This window comes from Zootoca vivipara, chromosome 12, assembly GCF_963506605.1.
Source record: "Zootoca vivipara chromosome 12, rZooViv1.1, whole genome shotgun sequence".
Classification (NCBI taxonomy): Eukaryota; Metazoa; Chordata; class Lepidosauria; order Squamata; family Lacertidae; genus Zootoca; species Zootoca vivipara.
Window position 1 is genome coordinate 49241979 of NC_083287.1, and position 22428 is coordinate 49264406.

Sequence of the window (22428 nt, forward strand, 5' to 3'; positions counted from 1 at the left end):
TGCAAAGAATTCACTAGAATGCAAGACAGCAGTGAAAGGAAGTCAGTACATGTACGTTCATGCACAGCATTTTAACAATGCAAGGATTAAATGCGCTTAATCCTAACTCAGTTCTTCAAGCTTACTAATGAGCTTGTGTGGCAGCAAAACATTAACGTGCAGCTTTATCTTCCAACAGGATGAATACTCAATATTTCCTCAGACGTACTCCATAGACATTAATGGATACATTCTTGTTTACTCAGTCACATCAATAAAAAGGTAAGTCATGCCTCCAATTCCTGCTATCAAGGCAGTTTCTTAATTTTGAGCTGTTTCAGACTTTGGCTGCTTTAGTCCCCCTACTTCGATTGAAAATGTGGTGCAAACACATCCGAAAAAATATTTTGCAGGACATGGGTTGAGTGCCATAAAAACATACTGAGTTTTTATTTATTAGCTTTCAGAGTAGTATTGCCTCTCACTGACATTCTGGGAGCCATGAAGTGCAAGCTAAATTGAGAAGTACTATAAAAGGGCAGCATCCATTTGCTCTTCATGAAGCAAAATTGTAAGACCGAGAAGAAAAAAACAGAATAGTATTTCAGGCAGTTGTGGTTCTTTCCTCTGCCTTTGCCACCAAGCCAGCTACCAAGTGGCACATTCCACTGACGCTCTTTCATAAATAGCATAAAACTGCCAAAGTAGGTTTTGTGCTCAGAAATATACATACATTGACTATTGAATATGTATAAAAATTACTCAAAAATCTATCTTGCCATATAATAGTTTTATTTTACTTACTTTCTTAGACAATTAATTTTGTTCTCAAGTGTGCATCAGTGGTACCTGCCAATATTGTTTTGCTGCCTTCTCTGCAAATGCACACCAGTATGCCTGGTGTGTAGGTACCGAAAGTTGTGGTAACCAAGCTGCAACCTACTCTGACCTACTAATGTGCCATGTGTCAAGCATTCTGGTATCGTAGGAACAGATCCATTGAAACTGATGGGCAAAACTAACTTGGGTCGATAGATTTCAATGGGCAAACCCTGAGTAGAACTTCGTGTTCATCTGTTGAAACGAATATTGCAAAGCCTTAGAACTGAACTTGCACACAACTCAGTGGGTATCAAAAGTGAGGTCTGAGAATTTGTCCCTAGGCTGAATCTTCCACTCATTTGATATTAACCCTTCTGCCTTCCTGAAAGAGAAACCTTGGCACCATTTCAAGGCCATTAGTGCTTGATAACCTAAAGCCTATTACTGTGGGTAAAAGATTGCTAATGGGATATAGAGCCTTTCATGTTGAGTTCGCTCACGATGTTGCTTTGTGGCATTACCAACCTTCAGCTGCCTGGTAGCCTGTGAAAAATGAGAGTGCAACCTTGATCCATTTGCAGTATGCTCTGAGGGCTCAGACAGATCTCCTTATTGGGGCAGTGTATGTGGACACTTTGTACAGGATAGCAGAAGACAAGAGTTTATTGGACTGTGTAACCTTGGCTCTTGAAGTCAGTATTGAGGCATTCTTTTTCTTTGGAAATTTCCATTCTTTGAGCTCTGCTTTCTGTGATGGGCTCAATTATCACTTTCTCATATGTGTGTGTTCTTGTCCGCAGGGTGGATAGCAATTTATTTGCTTTTCTTTCTTTCTTTTTAATAGAGAATTTTAGAATAGGCTTCTTGTTAAGCCTGTTTGCAGTCTTAATAAAAATGTTGATGTTTTAATTTAAGTTTCCAAATTAATATTCTGTAAACCTTGTGGTACTGTCCTCTTGCACAGACTTAAGTGAAGGTGATTTCTAACTTCCTTTTGAGAGCAGCAGACTGAAGAAAATATTGTTAGGAGACAACAGCTGTTTGGGACTCACCATAATGAATAGAAGGAGGGTCATGGTGACCACATGCTATGCCAAGCCATGTGGTTAGTTTTAACCGTAACACTTCACCTCCTCCCTTAGTTCAGCTGCTAAAGAAGTCCCAAGTCAGCTGGCTTGGAGTTGCCTCTGAACAGAGTTCTTGTGGTGTACTTCTCTCCAAACAAACCGCAATGCAAGGCCTGACTTCCCAGTCATGGTTTGCTTCCCTACTCAATTAAGGGAGAAGCGAAGTGAGATCTATGCACAAACACACACACACGTTTTGCTTGAAATGAGCCCCACAGCTTGCTTTAGTGTCACTTGTGACTGCGGCCTCTGTGAACTTCATACCCATTATAGCAAGCCTCCAAGGGCATGGTCATGTGTCTCAGCATTGTTGCGATCTCTTGCCCTTTAAGAATATTTTATTCACCGGTCTGCTGTTCTACACCTTAAGCTATCAGACATGAATTGGACGTGTTCTGCTCCCACATGATCGGGCCATAAGCCACACAGGAGGGAAGAGCACTTGGGTCTTGAGCTGCTCCCTAACTTGCCCATTACCCTCTTGCCAGCTCATCACTATGCACTGCATTCCAGGAGCCTAAAGTAGATTGAGAAGGCACTGTGTTGCATCCGTATTCTGTCCAGGATATTTGCTAACCTTCACTTCCAGCTGTGGCCCCACTGTGCTATATTGAAAGTTGTTCCAGAGAACAACACACACATACACCCCCCAAAAAACACAAAAACTTCAGGAGTGGCTGGAATGGGACATGAGGGCTGTAGTAGAGCCACTTACAACCCTCTGGATCCTACCTTGTTTTCCTGGAGTTAACTGTGTTCTCACACACAAAGAATAAACACTGGCACAAGTTCTGCATTTACTTCTCTCGTAAATTCCTGGTACCTGTCAATACTGGAGAGTATGCTTAAGCTGTACCTCTGCAGTAATTTCGCTTCTGTTTTTGAGGAACATGAGAGTTGCAAATATATTTCCATTCTAATGTCTTGCATGTCTCAGACGTGATCTCTCTTATTTCCTCCTTATGTGTAAAGTTGTTTCATGGGGGTGAACAAGGCCAAGCCTTGGCAAGTGTTGGTACTGGTGAGCTCTGCAAATCCTAAACACCTTGCAATGCAAGCGGTAGGAAGGGAACATGAGTCGTCTTATGTCGCAGTCTACACTGAAATGTGAAGCAAACACCAGCAAGTTCAGGCTGTGCCTGAAGCACCACACGGACCAGCTGAGTAGAGAAAGTGAAAGCCGTGGGGTAGTTGGCTTAAGTTGCTGGAGTTTCCTCCCCCCAGTGTTAGGTGCAGATAGCGGGCAAGGGCCTGGGGAATTTGTGATGTAAATATTGTAGTCCATACATAAAACGTAGGGTGATATGAGTTTGGCCTGCTGGTGGGAGGTGAAAGGAGCAGGGTGAACGCAGGACCTTGTGCATCTCCCTTTTCAGTCAGCAAATTGTTTTTAGATTGTACTGTGCTGTGTTGGAATTCTGCCATTGGTGTTTTATGGATTGTCTTCCATTTACATGAGCAATCAAACTGTCACAATGACAGTTCTGGCTTTCTCCAATTCTGTTTACCTTTCTGTGCCAAAATGAAGTCCTGACCTCATTGACCCAGTTGTCCTTCATGGTCAAGGTCACACTGTGGTGGAAACTTCTGCATGTACTCCCACTGCAGTTGTGCAATTCTCCCTTCCTTTCAGTGAGGCTTGCACAGCTCACGTTCCCAGGGTTGTGCAACCAGCCTACACAGAACATAAACTGCTTTGGAAGTGACCTGGTATATAACAGTATCGGGTTCGTGTTACGTTTTGGAAACAGCCTCTTTAACCCTGAGTTTGTGACTTAAAATAATTATGGTGTTTGATGCTCAACTTTATCACCTTTTGCTGTTTAAAAGAAATCAAATTCATACACAGCTCAAGTAATGTCTCGCTTGCCATGTATAAGCCAGGGTGCAGGTTTTAATTTCTCATTTTTTAATTGTGTAAACATGATGAGATACCATTGGCATCGGGGCTTCACTTAGGTTTTCCAGAAAATAGAATTCCCAGTAGTTAAATGAGGTAGTGTTTGCTTGTGGCTTTGATCTTTGTAGAATTATTTGTGGGCAGGGTAGAAATGCCAGAGGGTGCAACGTTGGAGGGCGTGTATGATGTCATCCTTTTATTTTTCAGTTTTGAAGTGATTAAAGTTATCCATGGCAAGTTATTGGATATGGTGGGAAAAGTCCAGTAAGTAGTAACACTCTCATTTCATTCCATGTTTCATTTTGCTGTCCTATTACTCTGCAGACATCAGCTTCTGCTCTGAAAGTGATTTGTGTTGTTTTTAATCCCATAGGATCCCCATTATGTTGGTTGGGAATAAAAAGGACCTGCACATGGAACGGTATGGAATATTTCTCTTGAGATGAGTTAAGGCAACCCTGCTAAGCTTAAAATGTTGTTATGCATTGTATACAGTCATACTCTTAGTAGGCCCATTGAAATTAATAGACGTTACTGACCTTGATTCTTTATTTATTCATTTCAGTGGGTCTAACCTCTGTAGAACCTAGAAGGATATGCTTCTCTGACCATAACGGTCTGCAGACAGCTATAGTAGTCCTATGCCTTGAAATGTTTTTGTAATTTACTACCTTTCCTTCTGATACATCACCTCAGATACCACAGCTTACCTCATTCCAGTTCCTATTCCTGGCTTTTATTTGATAAATTCAACTAAGGTTGGAATGTTGGTCAGTTGTTGACCTACTTATCTGCAGAGGAGTTGTGTAGGAGGCCAAGAATGAGCTATATTTGTCACACTTGTGCCCTGCTATTCCTCCAAGGAGCTCAGGTCATCCTACTTGGGTTGGTACTAGTATTGCTTTCAGGTTTTAGAGTTGCAATTAGTTTTTAAAACGTAGCATTTTGGCCAGGTCAGGTTCAGGTAAAGTTGCCTGAGGGTAACCTGTTGCCTGGATATTTGTCGCCGATCCTCTGGTGGATCTTACTACTGCCGGGGCAAAGTTGATTTTTAATTTGACTACTGTGTCCACTACAACAATAGAATTCCCGTAATCTTCACTAGTCCCCTTTGCTGATTGGTAAAAAGTCACTTGCCGTTATAATCACACATTTATGGTGACACATAAACTCAGAATTATGGTAATATGGTTATACTCCTTCAAGCAGCTCGTGGCTCAGCTGTGGAACTCATTGCCTGAGGAGGCAGTGATGACCACCAGGCTGAATGGCTTTAAAAGAGAACTGGACAAATTAGTGAAGAATATGGTGATCACTATGGCTATGCTCTGCCAATCACAATTGGGTGCCCTATGCTTCTGAATATCACTTGCTGGAACCAGCAGAGGGGGAGAGTGTTCTTGTGTTCACATCCTGCTTGCTGGCTTCCCATAGGTTGGCCACTGTGGGAACAGGATGCTGGGCTACGTATGCCCTAGACCTGATCCAGCAGGCTCTCCTACGTTTTTAATAGACAGGATAATTATATTTCTGCCACTACTAAAAAAATTTCTCTTAGAAGAGAGATGGTCCAGATAATACCCTCATCCATGGGACGTTGCTTAGCCTGTAAATGGGCACAGCCTTAACTTAGTTATTTTTCAAAGTGGCTGTACCCAAAATAATACGCAACATGCTTGTGAAGTTGCTGTTAGAGATGGTGCCTGTGTTGTTGATTCCAAACCTGTGTGATCAGCAGGGCTTTAATGTTATTGTGTGACTAAGCTTTGGCTTTCATTATGTGTCTTCTAACAATACACTCAGCTCCCCTTCCTTCAAAACTCGGTGTTGCCTGCTTCTTGCTCTAATTGAAAATTGATGTGAAACCTTCTCCATGAAACATTGATAATCCAAACTGTAAACATATCTTATCTGGATCTGTTGGACGAGTTCTCCTAAATCTTACATATAATACAGTACGACGAGCAGTCAAATGGTTGGAACTTTAATTTAGAGGGCTCTTACTATGAATAACTCTCCTTTTTTCAGGGTGATCAGCTATGAAGAAGGGAAAGCTTTAGCAGAATCCTGGAATGCAGCTTTCTTGGAATCTTCTGCTAAAGAAAACCAGGTAGCCAATTTTCTTCTTCTAAAGGGCTGAAGTTGAAATAGGAATTGCTGCTTAATTATGAATGTGTTTCCAGGGAAATGAGAGAAGAGCTACCCAAGTCAACCTTTTACAGCTTGCTCATGACCATTTGCATAGTGGCAAACTCATCACTTGGGCGTTTGCATCCCATTGACTGTTCCTAATCTGGAGATTACTGTGATATGTCACCATATGATGAAATCTTCAGGCAACAAGACTGTCATGTAACTATTACAGTCATCAGAAGATTAATGCGGTCACATGAATGCAGCCACTTGAAACTACAAAAAAAACAAGATTAGTTATGGGCGATGCAAACTGGGAACCTTGTTAAAACATGTATTTTCCATAGACTTTGTTGCATGACTGCATCAATTTATCCTTAAGATGCAGAGGTAGGGTGGACTCTTGCTTTGCCACCACAGATTAAGAGCTCCTTAATTTTGTAACATGAAAGGATCCACTAAAAAGAGCACTGGCAGTTTTAGACTTGAACTTGAGTTAAAGCAGCACATCATATATTCACAAGGAAAAATGGGAGCTGAATTGCTGTTTTAGAATATCGGGGAGGGTATCTGAATGTTTCAATAAAATTGCATTCCTGTCTACCTTCAGGAGTAAAGAAACAGCATGTAGAGGTGAAACTTCTGTAGAGCAAGCTATTTGGGATTCTGGAAAAAATCTAATTGCAGAGGAAATATATTACGTTAATTGACCAATTGTGGACAATTTGTGCCTGGGAAACGTTGTACTGACAAATACCCTTTTCATTTGATTTTAGATTTTAAATGTCACATGAGATACAGTACATATCTGACATTATATGAGGCAATGTTCAATTAACTGTCGTATTGCACTTTTAAGATGCTTAAGGGACTGCTTGAATCCATTGGAACAAATTTGGAAGGAAGCCCAGTTCCGAATTGTACCTTGTTGGCAAATGACCCTTGATGAACAGAAAAAAAATAGAAAGACGAGCATTGGATTCTCCAAGTGTGCCAACTCAGAAATGCCGAGATAGTTTCACACAAATGATTTGCAGCATTCTCATTACCAAAACCTCCGCTTCTTCGTTCTTTACTATATTTTCCCTGCAACTATTACTTCTGCAGGCAAAAATTCTTAACAAGTTTCAGTACAAGAGGAAAAGAGCTTTTAACATGAAAAAAATGAAACATCAATAGCAACTAGGTGATAAGAGATTATAATTTTTTAAATAAAGATACTGAAGGGCAACATTTTTGTTCAGGGGACAGTTCTTCCTATTCATTCCTTAAATATTGGGGTGCCTTTCTGTGCTACCTTCTAGCTCAATAATGGAAGTACCTTCTGAAAAGCATATTTTCCTCCAAATCAAAATGCAGCTCCTGGAGCTTATTTGAGTCAACTGCCTCTTAGCATCTGTTAACATCGCCATCTAGTTTCTCAGAAACATTTCCCTGGCCTTCATAGCTTCCAGCTCTGTAACTCACTTCACATTGGGTTATGAATTCAGGCTCATGTCCCTGAAATAGCCTCGTAGCCTTCTGAGATGAGACAGCTAATCTGTCCACTCCCAATGCTCAGGGCAGGTAACAATACTTACAGTGCAACACAAGTAGGTATGAAACCAAATTACTATTACAGTCATACCTTGGTTTAAGTACTCTTCGGTTTGAGTACTTTCAGTTTAAGTACTCCGCGGACCCGTCTGGAACGGAATAATCCACTTTTCATTACTTTCAACGGGAAAGTTCGCTTCAGGTTAAGTACGCTTCAGTTTAAGTACTCCGCGGACCCGTCTGGAACGGATTAATCCACTTTCCATTACTTTCAGTGGGAAAGTTCGCTTCAGGTTAAGTACGCTTCAGGTTAAGTACAGACTTCTGGAACCAATTGTGTACTTAAACCGAGGTACCGCTGTATATTTCACTGGTCTCATGCCAGGCCTAACAAAGAGGTCTTCGTTACACTTTGGAAAGCCAACCAATTTACACTTTGGCTTGAAACTTCAGCAGCATGGTGGTCTGCAGTGATCTTCCCATGCACTGTGCAAGGTACACAAGGCCCATTCTGAGCGATTTTGGCTCAAGAGGCAGTTCACATGTTGAGCATCACTTGCATATTGCAAGAAAAAGGAAGGCTAGCAGGTCAGAGTTCAGCAATGAGAGTTGGGTGGGGAAATAAGGCAATCCTGATTTTTTGTGTTGCTTTTATTGCATCGTGTCACATGCATATCCATCTCAGGCATGCTAGCAATGCTGAGCTACAGCATGTTGTCACCTTTCCTCTTCTCATCCTTGTTCACTATTCTAAAACAGTTACAGCGGCTGCTGTGCTTTCTACTGCTTGAGACTCTTAATAGCCCCTCTGCCTTCTTTCCAGACTGCTGTTGACGTCTTCAGAAGGATAATTTTGGAGGCAGAGAAAATTGACGGGGCATCTTCACAAGGGAAGTCTTCATGCTCGGTGATGTGATTGCCCACCGAAGGCTGAACACTGAGAATATGTTCTACCTTAAGAAGCAAACTGCCTGTTCCCCCTCACAGCGAAACTACGCTTTTTCTTCTTCTGTTAACCTGAACAATATAAAGTCAGTTGGAGACTTTTCCTTCAGATTATGTTAAACTCTGACTCCTGTGCAAAAAAAAAGGCTTCACTTCCATTTTCAAATTTTAAGCAATCATATTTTCAATTTATATATTGTATTTCTTAATATTATGACCAAGAATTTTACTGGCATTAATTTTTCAATGTAGTTGGGTTAGAATAATCATCCAGATAATGCATATTGTTACACTACTATTAACTAGGCTTGAATATCGGTGTTTCTTTGTGTTAAATGTATACTTGTAAATAAAATAGCTGCAGACCTTTGTGTGCCCTCTGCTTAACAGGTTCTTTACATTTTTTTAATGCCGTTTCTGAAAAATACCTAGTCCAGTATGCCACCTGTATGATGGAATGCTTAAACTGAACAATTTCAAAGGTCAGTTACAGGAAAAGACTGCAGTTTTTTAATTTAACATATTTGGTTGTACTTTCCAGGTTTTGAAGAAGAATTATGGCTTGTTCTTGCGCTTTGAGCAGTATATTACCTCCCCCTGGCCATAATTGTGGTATATTTACTGCTCCAGTAACGGGTGAACTGAATGCATATTATCTTTTTAAACTCAATCTTGTGAACGAGGTTCTCCCCCCGCTGCCAGTATATTTCCTCACTTTCCTGCCAGTATGATCCAGTTTCATCCTCTTCACTCATTTGATGTGGGCCTAAAGCTTTCATTCCACAATAAACTACAGTGGACGCTCAGGTTGCAAACGTGATCCGTGCAGGAGGCACGTTTGCAATCAGTCTGCACACACGCAGGTTGCGATTCGGTGCTTTGCGCATGTGCAAAGCGCAATTTGCTGCTTCTGCGCATGCGTGATCGCCAAAACCTGGAATTAACCCATTCCGGTACTTCCGGGTTCGGCGCAGTGCGCAACCCGAAAACGCACAACCTGAAGCGTTTGTAACCCAAGGTATGACTCTATTAAACATTTAAGATGTCACAGCACTACTCGTCATCCAAAAATGGTACACAAAAATTGGAAAGCTGGCCAAGCTGATGTTTAGTAACAGACAAATTTTCAGCATCTCAACAGGCTGGGATACTTCAGTTGGGTTGCTGCTCTGTATGCTATTCTGAAAAGTGTCTTGACCATTGCATGAATTTTAGGGTGTGCTAATCTAATAATGAAAGCAAAGGCCACAAGAACTTGAGGACCCTGCTGGTCAGAGGAGAGGCATGTCTTGTCCAGCATTCTGTTTCCAAATGCATTTGGGAAGGTCACAAGTAGGACGTGAGGTCAATAGCCCTCTCCCACAGTTGATCCTCAGTGAGTGATACTCCACAGCAGCCAATCATAAACCTTTCCGTCAGCTGCCCACATTTCATATTGGGCGTACATTGAAACATGCTAGGGGTTCCCCTTTTCAAATTGCATGGTTCAGTTCTGATATGAGAACAAGGGTTCTACAGTCGGTAGTTTTGGATTGGATGAATGAGCACAAATCCTTGCTTCGTCATGCGTCCTGTTGGTGACCTTGGGCCAATCACAGCTTCAGCCTTCTTGTACCTGAAGGGTTGGTTGTGAAGACAAAATGGTAATACCGGAAAAATAACGAGCTCACAATGGAAGCACGCAGCATGGTGCATTGTATTTCTCCATCCAGCAAGCTTTGCCAAGATCCAAGCAATGGAAGTCTGGCACCTGGGGGCCTAGTGCAAGCATTGGAGGGCTAGGTTTCAAGTCTGCCATTGCCATTAATTCCCTCTTGAGGCTTGGGACCTCCCATTGGCCCAATTTCCCCAACTGTGAAAAAGGAATGGTTATCATTAGCTCCTTCCCCAGGGGTAATATGATTTAATTAGTTTTGTCTCTAGAGTGCTTTGAATGTATAAAATGTTCCTGCTAATAAATTGCGTGCTGGTACAAAAATAGCACTCGCTGAGCCAGTTTGATCTCATTCTATATCTGCTGGTTCATATAGGAATTAACTCTAGTACTGCAGGGCGTTTATAAGCAATATAGAATTTTTTTGGGGGGGTGTACATATGCAATGTGGAAATTATTTTGAAGCTTGGCAATAGAAGTGTATTTTCAGGGCTTGGCTTAACATGAAATTGGTTCCAGCATTGTTTAATGAGGTCTTCTGATGAAGCAGGACAGCATAATATGGTAGCAAGAAGGTGCTTCTCTGAACATAGCCATTCTGTGCTTTAATACACCATAGGGGCTTGTTTTCTGTGAGGAAAATGTGAGCACAACACATCTAGCCTCTGCAGAGCCACAGAGGAATTTGCTTTTTGGAAACACTTGTTGGAAGCCTCTAGTTGAGAGTCGAAGGTCCCATTTCCCCTAAAGAAGGGCAAGTCTGCGTTTGTATGTTGGCTGTTGCTGCAGTCTGGTTCAGATGTAATTCTAAACATCCTTCAGGCCTGTGTTTTGTGTATTTTCTGTATTAGTGTTTTTATGTTGTGAACTGCCCTGTGACCTTTGGATGAAGGGCAGTATGCAAATAATAATAATAATAATAAGGCAACTTTCTATGTTCATACACTTTACATACAGTATGCTTCATCTCCAGGATCTTGGGCTCCTTTACTCGTATTTAGTACATTTGTATCTGAGAATCCAGCTAAAAAGGCTCGTATACAATCATAGCTGTCTAGTTCTCCCCTTTTTTAAGGGAAATTCCCTTATGCTGAATAGGCTTCCTCACGAGAAAAGGGAAAACTTGACAGCCATGATACGATTAAAACAAGGCAGTCCCTGCTATAATCTTAAAAAAAGAGAGACACAAGGAAAAGGGGGCGGGGAAGGAAGAGGAAAAAGAGACTTGAAGCTTTAGATAACTTCCAGTTAAAACAGATAATACCGGACTAGACAGACCAATAGGGTATAGGGCACATTCCTAATTTCCAAGGCATCTTCTGAAGACTCACTCTATGGGCTCCAGGAGGAGAGGCTTACATGTGCTGTGTTAAAAGGAAAAGCAGATGAAAATCGGCTTGTTACCTAGTCTAATAAATAAAGCTCCTCTCTAAAAGGAACTGTAAATGTTCAATGCTCATTGCTCAAATCCCCCAATGAGTGATTCTTTTGTTAAATTGTATGGATTAAATTAAAACTCCCATATCAGCAGAGAGAGAGGTATGCCGTTCTTGCCAGCTAAGCATGAACCATCCCCAGTGTGCATTGTTTGGCAGGCCTTACAAACCCAACCTGGTCTCCCTGCTGCTGATATATAGTAGAGGTTCCCGTGGCTCTGAAAATCCCATTTGGGAGTCCGCCTCTGTGTTAGCAGTTGCCAATGAAACATGTCTCAGTATTCAGGAAAAGTAAGTAACGTGTTCCTTTTTGTAACTTTGCCTATGTACGAGATCAGAGGCTTTTTTTAAAAAAAGGGAGGAGGAGATGAGCTGGAAAAATAAAAGCTTTGGATGCCAACAGGAGACAGGATGGCTTAATGGAGCTACGCTTTCCAAAACATTGTGGGGCTGTGTTGCCTTGCAGGATGGGGCTACACAGCTGGGGTGGTCTGAGATTAAGGGGTGTTCCTTAAAAACAAGTAATCTGGCAACTCCAGAGAAGGAAAAGCATATGAAAGCAAGAGGATAAAGAGGATTGGGAAATACAATGAAGTGTGTCTTAATCTAAATACACAATTTAAAAAAATGGTGTTTATAAAAGAAAACCTCGAGGGGCTGCATTGTTAGCCACACACAGTGTTGTAAGCTGTAATGTCTCATTAAAAGAATACTTCCAGCTTTCAATGAACTCTCTCGTTGAATGCAAAATTAAATCCGTCTGGCAGCGGATTCCATTTGCTTGGAATACCGGTGGGTCGTGGGGGCCGCGCAACGGCCGTAGCTCAATGCTTGGAACGTCCTCTTTCCTCCAGATAACTTTCTATGAAGGCAAATGCTTCACAGGCCGGAAGCTGGAGGTTAGCGGGCCCTGCGACAACTTCCAGGAGCGAGGCTTCATGAACAGAGTCAATTCCATCTGTGTGCAGAGCGGAGCCTGGATCTGTTTCAGCCTCGCAGACTTCCGAGGCCAGCAGTACATCCTGGAGCATGGCGAATATCCCGGCTTCCACCGCTGGAACGGGCACAATGACCGAATGGGATCCTGCAAGCCAGTTGGGATGGTTAGTGCTCCTTTTTTTTTGTCGATGAGTGACTGAACAGGTGCTGTTTATCACAGGGAGTCTCTATTTCCAGGTATCTCACTCTTGCCCTTTGGGAAGATGTTTGGAATGTTTTCAGCATCATTGTATGTTTTAACAACTTGCCAGAATGGTCATAATTTATTACTTTTCATAAAAATTATGCACCGCTTGATAGAAGAAAAACCTCAAAGTAGTTTACAAAGTATAAAACAAAATTATCAGTAAAAATAGTAAACAACTACTACTATTATTTAAAACATTCCACATGCCTGGGCAGGCTTGTCTGTTCCAGGGGATTAAACTCTTGCCTTCATAGCCCAGGTCTTTGTGCCATCATGTGATCAAGCAAGACAAAGAACAAGAACGTATCTCCTGGACCTTGGCATCCAATCTGGGTTAGGGGCTGGTGCCTCTGTCTCCCAGTGGTTCTGTTCATACCTGTAGGAACCTGAGTCCCTTGCTTAACCTCATGGCTTCTGGACTGTGAGGTTCCCCGGGGTTCCATTGAGTTTCCGGTTGCTGTTTTAAGATCTTTATGAAGTTATTGGGGGAAGTCATCCAGGGATTTTGAGCAAGGCCCAATCAGTGTTGGTAACAGCCCACTCTTCAGTGATGATGATGATGATGCCCTACATCTGACGATCACAGAGTGGTCTATCTCACCTCAATCAGGAGATGCTGTTTAAGTACTTGACCAGTGTTGGGATGGTTGAGGTCCAATAAATTGAAGCTGAAGCCCAATGAGATGGTGGTTCTGTGGGTTGGTGGTTGAAGGACCAAGTTCATTGCTTGGGGCTGCTCATCAATTCTAAGCTGTCACCTGAGGAGGAGTGGCAAGGCAACTATTTTCTATTGTCTAAGCCTCTGTTGTCTTCTTCAAACTCCAGTTGGTTCGCAAGTCCCCACACCAGCTGCCTGTGCATTGCCAGGCTCGAATAAACTTAATAATATTGGTGGTGCATAAAGCCCTGAATAACCTGGAACCCAAGTATCTGAAGGAATAACATACCCCACCCAATCATTAAGATCCACTAGATATGTCCTACTTCAATCTCCTGGCAATAGCTGTGGGTGGTGATGCATACTCAAGAGTAGACCCATTGTACTTAATGGGCAGGTCTATATTATGTCTATTAAGTGGCTCTACTCTAAGTTGGAAACAACCAATAGAACTCAATGGGACTTCTTTTAGACATGTACTGGATTGTGCTTGTTAATTCGTTAGCCCTCCTGCTGCCCTTTTTTTGTAAGGTATTCTGCAAACTTACTAGCTGAAAAGCAGAAAACATATTTTTAATACAATAAGACACATACACACCACAGGAATGGAGCTCTCCCTCAAAGTACCTTCAGCAATTTTTAACTACAGTACTATTTCCCGTCTCCAGCCTAAATTTGCATTGCAGTGGAAGGTGTGTGTACAGTGGTGCCTCGCTAGATGAATTTAATTCGTTCCACAGGTCTTTTCTTATAACGAAAAATTCATCTAGCGAATCCCATAGGAATGCATTGAATTTTTTTTTTTGAATTTTTTTTTTGCCCATAGGAACGAATTAATTGAATTTCAATGCATTCCTATGGGAAACCGTGATTCGCTAGACGAATTTTTCGTAAAACGCATTCGTCTAGTTAAGCAGGGCATTCGTTAAGCGAGGCACCACTGTATGTGTGTATTTGTGCATCTCTATGTGGACCCAGGTGGCGCTGTGGTTAAACCACTGAGCCTAGGGCTTGCTGATCAGAAGGTCGGCAGTTCGAATCCCTGTGACGGGGTGAGCTCCCGTTGCTTGGTCCCAGCTCCTGCCAACCTAGCAGTTCGAAAGCACGTCAAAATGCAAGTAGATAAATAGGAACCGCTACAGCGGGAAGGTAAACGGCGTTTCCATGTGCTGCTCTGGTTTGCCAGAAGCGGCTTTGTCATGCTGGCCACATGACCTGGAAGCTATACGCTGGCTCCCTCGGCCAATAATGCGAGATGAGCGTACAACCCCAGAGTCGGTCACGACTGGACCTAATGGTCAGGGGTCCCTTTACCTTTATGTACAAGATGGGGAACAGGAGAGAACCCCTTCTTTGCTTTTTTTTTGGACCGCCATCAGATGTTTCAGGTATATCTGAGATTCCACAGCCAAAATAATGCCACAAGCTTTCCTCTTCTTCAGCCAAGTCTTCTCATACATGATTCCATTTATAAATATATTATATCCTCTGTCTGTTGGTTCTTTTTCTTTTTTTCTAAAAAGACTATTATACCTGTCTGCAGACTCCCTCACAAATACCTAACAAAACTACCGGCGGGAGGAGAGGGAGATTCCCAAAGCGATTTACCTCAATTCACCTTCCAAGAATTGCATAGACAGGATACTGGAAGCCAAAGCTTGTGTGCTTGTGTTTTTCTTTCTTTCTTTTCCTTTCTTAATAAAGTCACAACTATCCTGAATAAATAACCACAGACTTGACTAGGAACAAGGAAAATGTGATTATTGTTTTGTTTGTTTGTTTTAAGGGAAACAGTCTCAAATAGATGTGTGTTTTGGAATTTCCTCCTCATAGTTCCGTTCCTCGTGGGGTTCTTAATTCATTTCCCATGTATGGATGTCTGGTTCTCTTGCAAATGTCAAAAGTGGCATTCTTGTGGCCTTGTTTTCTTGACCTTGTGCGTGGTCGTTTCGTGGTTTGTATTTCTTCCGGTGCAGGTTTTATGCTAAAGGGCACTTGAGGATGGTCTGAATCTCTCTCTCTCTCTCTCTCTCTCTCTCTCTCTCTCTCTCTCTCTCTCTCTCTCTCTCTCTCTCTCTCTCTGTGTGTGTGTGTGTGTGTGTGTGTTTTATGCTGTGAATCTTTAGGGCAGTCACAAGAACAACCCCTTTCCCCCATCCCAGCTGAAGTTTGAACACTTTCATAGTCTGGCATTAAATTACTCACTGAAAACAGTAATAATAAGAAAAGTACTAACTGCTTGGAGAACTTAGCATGACCACATCTTTACAGGCATGTTGCTCCTATTGTAAAGTGTTGGGTCCTTCTCTCCCACCTCCATTTGATTCTCACAACAATCCTGCAAAGTAGGCTACTCTGAGGGAAACAATTCCCTAGGGAGGTTCATGGCTCAGAACCGTTTTGAACCTGAGTCTCCCTAGCTGAAGACACATTTCTTTATCTTGGCTTTTGACACTGGATATGCATATTTTAGAACCCGCCTTATTTCTGAATTTTAAAGTTGCTTTAAACTTTTTTTTTAATATCAATGTTATGTTTTAATTGTCGTGGCCTACCCTGGGACCCAAAGGTAAAGGGTGTGTAATAAATTGTAAACATTGTCCTATCCCAACCTGACACTCTAACCACTACACTGCACTACTTCTGTATTTAGGACACAAATCAGTGGCAAATTTTGTATATAGTATGGGGGAGGGGGGACAAAGTGTTGCTTGTTTAAACAAACATTTTAATACATTTTTATTGATATATATTTTAATGTCGGCTGCTAACCACCTCCTTGAGATCTTGCTATGATTTCAAAAAGTGGAATACCAATTTTTAAATCAGTAGACAAAATAAAATATTAAAGTGATGAAACAGTCGCTGGCCGGCGAGTGCTGATGCTGAACCCATTTTCCACCTGTGGCTTTTTGCTGGCTACAGAATTCACTGGCCGGCCTGGGGCACATTTCTGTCTTTCACTGGTGGGTCAAATTGAAAAAAAAAACACCTCTCTGTGTTGCCTGGAGCTCCTTAGAAGAAGAGAAGGGTGCAAATGTTATTTTTTCTAAATACATTTTTATTCATATTTTGCAACACCAAGCTCTTTGGTGCAAATTTGGAAAAAGTGAGGTGTCTCTGGGTTTTGCCGCTGCTGTTTCATGAAGCTAATTTTGGCCTGCCTTTGTCAACAGCATGGTGAGCATTACCGGATCGAAGTGTTTGAGGGCAGGCATTTTAGTGGGCGCAGCCAGGAGTTCACCGAAGATTGCTCTTGCCTGCATAGGCAAGGCTGGGCCAAAAACTGGATCAACGCCATCAAAGTCTATGGGGATGGAGCGTAAGTAGCTAACGGATGTCAAAATAATACAAGGGTAACCTGCAATAAAGGGTTGCAGCATGGAGTCCTCCTTTTAGCCCTCTTCAGAGCACTCCATTCCGTTCATCTTCCAGCTGCCGCCATTTTCCTATTCCCTGCTCACTGAGCATACTCAGCCCCCATCTTGCTGCTTTCTTTTTTTGGGTGAGCCATTTGCCTCTCAGTGTTCCCTTGAGCATGTTGCTAACCTCATCTCTCTGTGTCGATGTGTGTGCATGTACGGTGCCATTTTCGCTATGTACCCACTAGCACTTGTATAATTCAGATTGCTATTAATGTACTTGCTAGTTTGGTCAGTCTGGATGAAACTGGATCCCTTCTGAACCCGCAACTCTGCATCTGCGAGGATAGAATACATACATAAGAGGAAACTTGCCAAACCAGTTCCTTTGTCAAGGTTTGTCAATGCCAGTTCCTTCGACTGGCCAGTTAATTACCCACCATCTGCATCTTGAAATGGTGAGCTCTGTTGCCATAGAAACAAATGAGCAGGCCTTTCCCTACCCACCTCACCTGCCTGATAGATGAGAGTTGTGTATATGAGCTAAGAGAGAGAGAGAGAGAGAGAGAGAGAGAGAGAGAGAGAGAGAGAGAGGTCTTGCTTTGTACTGGACTTTGGGTCTCCTCTGGAAACCTACAGGGGAAGCAAGATTTGTTGCAGTCAGGGCTGGCCCACCCTTGTGGCAAAATGAGGCGACTGCCTCAGGTGGCAGAATCCACAGGGGCAGCAGATCCATCCTCCAAGAAATGCTTTGCCCTGGTGCTGCTGGACTCCATTTCCCATCAGCTCCTGACAGCCAGCATAGCTAAAGGTCAGCAATGATGGGAGCTGGTCCATCCACATCTGGAGAGAGATGGGGAGCTCACCACCCTGATATAGATGATGACTGCTCTGACTCTGCAGCTCCATGCCAGAATAGCCACCCGCAGACATGGGCCCCTGTTGCTTTCTGTAGCTTTTACCAATCCCTACACTTCTTCAGTCTCCCACCATACAGACTAAACCTACTTCTAAGTGGGTTTCTCATCTCTCTTGTATGTTCCAGGGTTGGGTCTAGGACTTGATATCCACTTCCTCTACACCTGATGTCAGATGTGGGACAGGAAAAGATGTGGCTGGTCGAAAAATGGGGTTTGCAAGCACCATACCTGCCAAGTTGCTGTCCGGGAAATAAGGGACCGGGCCGGAAGTAGCAGACCGGAAGTAGCGCTGCCGCCATTTTGGAACTGGGCGGAGAATGCTCAGAAGTGACTTTTGATGCTGCTTTGCCCAGTTCCAAAATGGCCGCCGTGCCAGAAGTCGCACTGCAGCCGTTTTGGAACTGGGCAGAGCAGCATCAAAAGTTACTTCTGAGCATGCTCCACCCAGTTTCAAAATGGCCGCCGCGCCAGAATAAACCGGGAAAAACAAAAAATCCGTTTTTTTCAGCTAGGAACAGCTGGGAAATTTCCTGGGGAATTTCCCGGGGAATACGGGAGACTTGGCAGCTATGGCAAGCACTGCTGATCAGTTCAAAATCAGCATAAACAACCAGATAGCCAGATAGACCGATTGTCTGTGTCACTATAAGGCAGCTTCCAATTGCTTTCTTCAAAAAAGCCATGTACAGTTATTGATTTATTGATTCCCCCCCCCCATATCTACAGGGTATCCCTTTTAAAAGAGACCAAAACCCAGCTCTCTACTCCCCTGACATTCCACCAACCCTGGGCTTGGGTCTATGTGTGGAGTCCTTACTGTAGTAATAATAAATAATTGCAGGTTAGCAATATCCAATCCAGCAGTTCTGTCATAAATGCTCATCTGAGGGGGGGGGGGGACTGCATGTGGCACGAGAGGATCAGCTTAACAAGCCTCTTTATTCTGGAAAAGATTAACACCAATTATAGCCTTCCCACTATAGTTCCTTCTCGCATTCTTGCTTTCTGATCCTTTGGTCGAAGCGCCAACTGGAGAGGCCGACAGTCTTGCTGCCCCTCCCTCTGTCCCAAAAACATTTCCCCTGAAAACCGGCAATCACGCAGGGTTGTATTTCCATCATTGCTCTGACCAGGGACAAATGTTCTCTTGAGGGGGTGGGGGGAAAAACAAAAATCATCGTTTGTGTCTCGCCCTTTCACAAGTGATGGAGTTGTTGTGTTATGATGTCATTGGCTCGTTCTCTCTCCTCCCCCACTATCTCTCTGACCTCATGGTACCATGAGCTTCCTTTGGACAAACAAACACAATCAGAAGGCATGACTTGGATGTGCGTGCCTGGGAGAGAGCTGGAGCCCTCTGTCCAAGCCAGAGAGTGCTTGGCTTGTGTGAGGCACAGCTGGAGTTCTGGTTCATGCTGCTTCGTGCTTCCGTGCCAAGGGAACATCTCTTAGGAGGGCAAAAAAGCAGAACCTCAAAGGCAACCTTCCCCAACCTGGTGCTCTGACAGATGCTACGGGACACAGTCTCTATTGGGGTGATGGTAGTTCCTGCAGCTAGGTGGGGAAGCAGGATGGCGACAACTGTTCTGGGCTCTCTGGCTGAAATGCCCAAAGTGCTTGCCAGATGTCCTCTGTGGCCAGGGAGGAGTCTTTTCTTCAAGGCTTGGCAACTGCAAGGCTGTTGTTATTTGTTTTATTTTAAAGGACCCTCTGCTTGAAACCCTGGAGAGCTGATAGACAAGAGAAGCAATAGTGGATTAGATCAGGGGTCGGCAACCTAAGGCCCATGGGCCAGAAGTGACCCACAGAGGCCATTTAACCAGCCCACGAGCCGCCCCCGAACTGAGCCGCCCGCTCGGTGAGTCCCCGCGTGCTGCGCTAGGGACTCTCTTCCGCAGCTCTGGAAATCACTTCTGTGCATGCCCAGATGCCAGAAATCGCTTCTGTGCATGCATGTTTTTTGGTGTCCGGGCATGCGCAGAAGTGATTTCTGACACCGCGGACATGCGCAGAAGCAATTTCCGGCGTCGCGCTGTGCCGGCCCAGCCCACAGAGGATCTCCGCAACTTACCAACCCCTGGATTGGATGGAGGAAGAGTCTAGCCTGGAGCAAGGCAGCTTCCTAAATCCCTAACAGCCATGCAGGTGAAAGTCCTGTGGCACCTTAAAGAAGTAACAGATTTATTACAGTATCAGCTTTCATGAAATAAAGTCCACCACATCAGATGCATGAAGTGTTATCCTCCGTTGACAGATATACAGTCATACTTTGGAAATCAAACAGAATTCGTTCCAGAAGTCCATTCGACTTCCAAAACATTCAAAAACCAAATCGCAGCTTCTAATTGGCAGCAGGAAGCTCTTGCAGCCAATCAGAAGCTGCGGAAGCACTGTCAGACGTTGGGGCTGCAAAAGAATTCTTGCAAACCAGAACACTCACTTCTGGGTTTGCGGCGTTCAGAAGCCAAAACATCCGAGTTCCAGGGCGTTCAACAACCAAGGTATGACTGTATTGTTACAAAAGTTGGGCACCATCTCCAACCTCTGCCAAGCCATGGCAAGATTCCAGGGGGTTCCATGTGCTCACCCAGGAATCAAAACACAGTGGAGGCTGTCGTAGCTTTATGAAATAGGATTTATTCACATTTGTATTACATGGAAATACAGGACGGTCCCATATTATACAGGATGGGTGGAAACGATAGTCTTGACCCCAGAATTCAGCAGGCAGTCAAGGAACCATTGAACCTGAGGCTGGCAGGCAGGAGTCCACATTGCCAGATTCCACAACATCCGTGGTCTATAAAACCAGAGGCAAACCCTCACGGGTGCTTTCCTTTGGGCCTGAGGAACCAAGTGCCTCCCACAGTACTCTGAAAGTCCAGCGGCACAGGAGGTGCACCAGGTGGGCAGGGCAGGGAGCACAGAAGTGCCCGTCTGTAGGTCAGAGGGTTGGCCTAGGAGAGATGGGCAGCAGGCAGAGGCTCAAAAGGGTTAGCTTCGCTTCCAGCCTTTGTTAGAGCAAGTTGCTCACTAGGCGCTATCCTTGGTGCTGAGACAACCACCTGCATTGATCAATGGGTTCTTCTGCACAACTAGAATAGGGCATACGTAGTGGGGCATGTACCCCAGTGCTCATATAGAACTTCTGGCCAGAAATTATGTGGCTTGGCCTCTAAGTCCTTTGTCTCTTATTAGATGTATTGATGAAAAAGAGGGTATCTTAAAGCATATTTTCTGCAGCCTTTTCATATTAACATTCTCAATATTAAGAACTTTGGGGGTTGGCTGAGCGAGTAAATTTGATAGATGTCTAGGTCAATGAACTTATAACAAAATATATTACAAATTCAGTATCTCCAAAACACCCAAACACAATTAAATAATCAACAGAGATCTAAAATAAACACATTAAATACAAACATATGTGCAAGATAAACATTAAACAAATGGGAGGTGTGCGTACTGATTCACATCGGGGGAAAGATAACGCATTTGTTAAAACTGTATTTATAAGGTGAATAAGTGGTGATCAGTTGTTTTAAAAAACAGTTTCTGCTTTTTGTCTGCCATCTCCCAGACATACATATGTTGGGGTTAATGTCTTCATCACTGCTCTTTCCAAACCTTTGGTTAACCAATCCTTCAGAAAAGGAGCAAGTCCATCTCTCCACTTCGGAGCCACTAGAATTTTAGCTGCGATCAACTTTTAACATCAAATGCCAACTGTTTGGAGGAAACCAATATGGCGCCATAACCATCTCTGAATGTGGCTTGGAGTGTTTTGACTAGAAAACATTTTGTTTCTGTTTCAGATGGGTGCTGTATGAGGAACCTAACTATCGTGGCCAGATGTATGTGGTCGAGAGAGGTGACTATAGCAGCTGCAATGAATGGCAAGCTGCCTGTGCAAACATCCAGTCAATCAGAAGGGTTGTCAACTATTTTTAGCTAACTGCCTGGTGAAAACGAGAGTCTGGTCCCTTCCCTCCTGGTCTCTAGAAATGTGAAATAATAAAGACTTGAAATCCAATGCGCCTCTTTTGCATTCCTCCACATGTCCAGGCAGATCATTGGCTTAAACAGTCCAGGGCCTGATAGCACACTGGGTAGCCACTGTGGACCAGCCAATTGAGGTAGGAAGGTGATTCTGATTGGGGATAAGTGCCATTGTTCATGGAATGAGGCATTCTGAAGGCTCTCAATAAACTGCAAGGGATAAAGAGATGGGTAGGGAGGTCGTTACTTGAACTCTAACGATGTAAATATAATTACGGGGTTTGAAGACCCTTAACGGGCACGGAAAGCTGCTTTTCATCACAAGACTATTTAGACACCCTCATTCTAAATATGGAGGTGAGCACATGCCCTCAGAAAAGAAGGAGCAAGATGAAAAAGGAAATCGACTTGTGATGGATTTCAACACGACGTGGGCTTCTGAAATCGAGAGCACGGCTGCGTTGGCGGGAATGGGAGCAAGTCAAAATGGCAGGGAAGTCCAGCTGTTAGTTACTGCTTGGAGTGCCTTGCTGAATAATAATAATAATAATAATAATAATAATAATAATAATAATAATAATAATAATAGAAACCTGGTGCTGTTATTGGTGGGATGGAGTGTGGAGACTTGCAAGGTGCTGGGGCAACTGTCCAAGGAAGCCACATGTTGATACTGACCCTGGTATGAGGTCCCAAAGGAGCACAGGAGGCATTCAATGTTAAGTGACCACGCTCCTAAAGGCATTGCATGATATTCTCTGCAAGATCATC

At 43.4% G+C, this 22428-nt stretch overlaps 2 protein-coding genes across 2 annotated transcripts in view; both read left to right on the top strand.

Moving 5' to 3' along the window:
• RHEB (Ras homolog, mTORC1 binding) overlaps nucleotides 1-8829 on the top strand; it is a 32590-nt gene extending 23761 nt beyond the window's left edge. The window contains exons 4-8 of the mRNA XM_035129158.2: nucleotides 179-261; nucleotides 4036-4092; nucleotides 4202-4249; nucleotides 5857-5938; nucleotides 8321-8829. Of these exons, the coding sequence (XP_034985049.1) occupies nucleotides 179-261; nucleotides 4036-4092; nucleotides 4202-4249; nucleotides 5857-5938; nucleotides 8321-8413 (363 nt within the window). The 3' untranslated portion in view covers nucleotides 8414-8829. The remainder of the gene's footprint in view (nucleotides 1-178; nucleotides 262-4035; nucleotides 4093-4201; nucleotides 4250-5856; nucleotides 5939-8320) is intronic.
• A 153-nt stretch (nucleotides 8830-8982) lies between these two features.
• CRYGN (crystallin gamma N) lies at nucleotides 8983-22197 on the top strand. Its single transcript, XM_035129157.2, has 3 exons — nucleotides 8983-12635; nucleotides 16553-16698; nucleotides 21474-22197. The coding sequence occupies exons 1-3, from the start codon at nucleotides 12258-12260 to the stop codon at nucleotides 21607-21609; spliced, it is 660 nt and encodes a 219-aa protein (XP_034985048.1). The 5' UTR covers nucleotides 8983-12257; the 3' UTR covers nucleotides 21610-22197.
• Nucleotides 22198-22428: the final 231 nt, after the last annotated feature.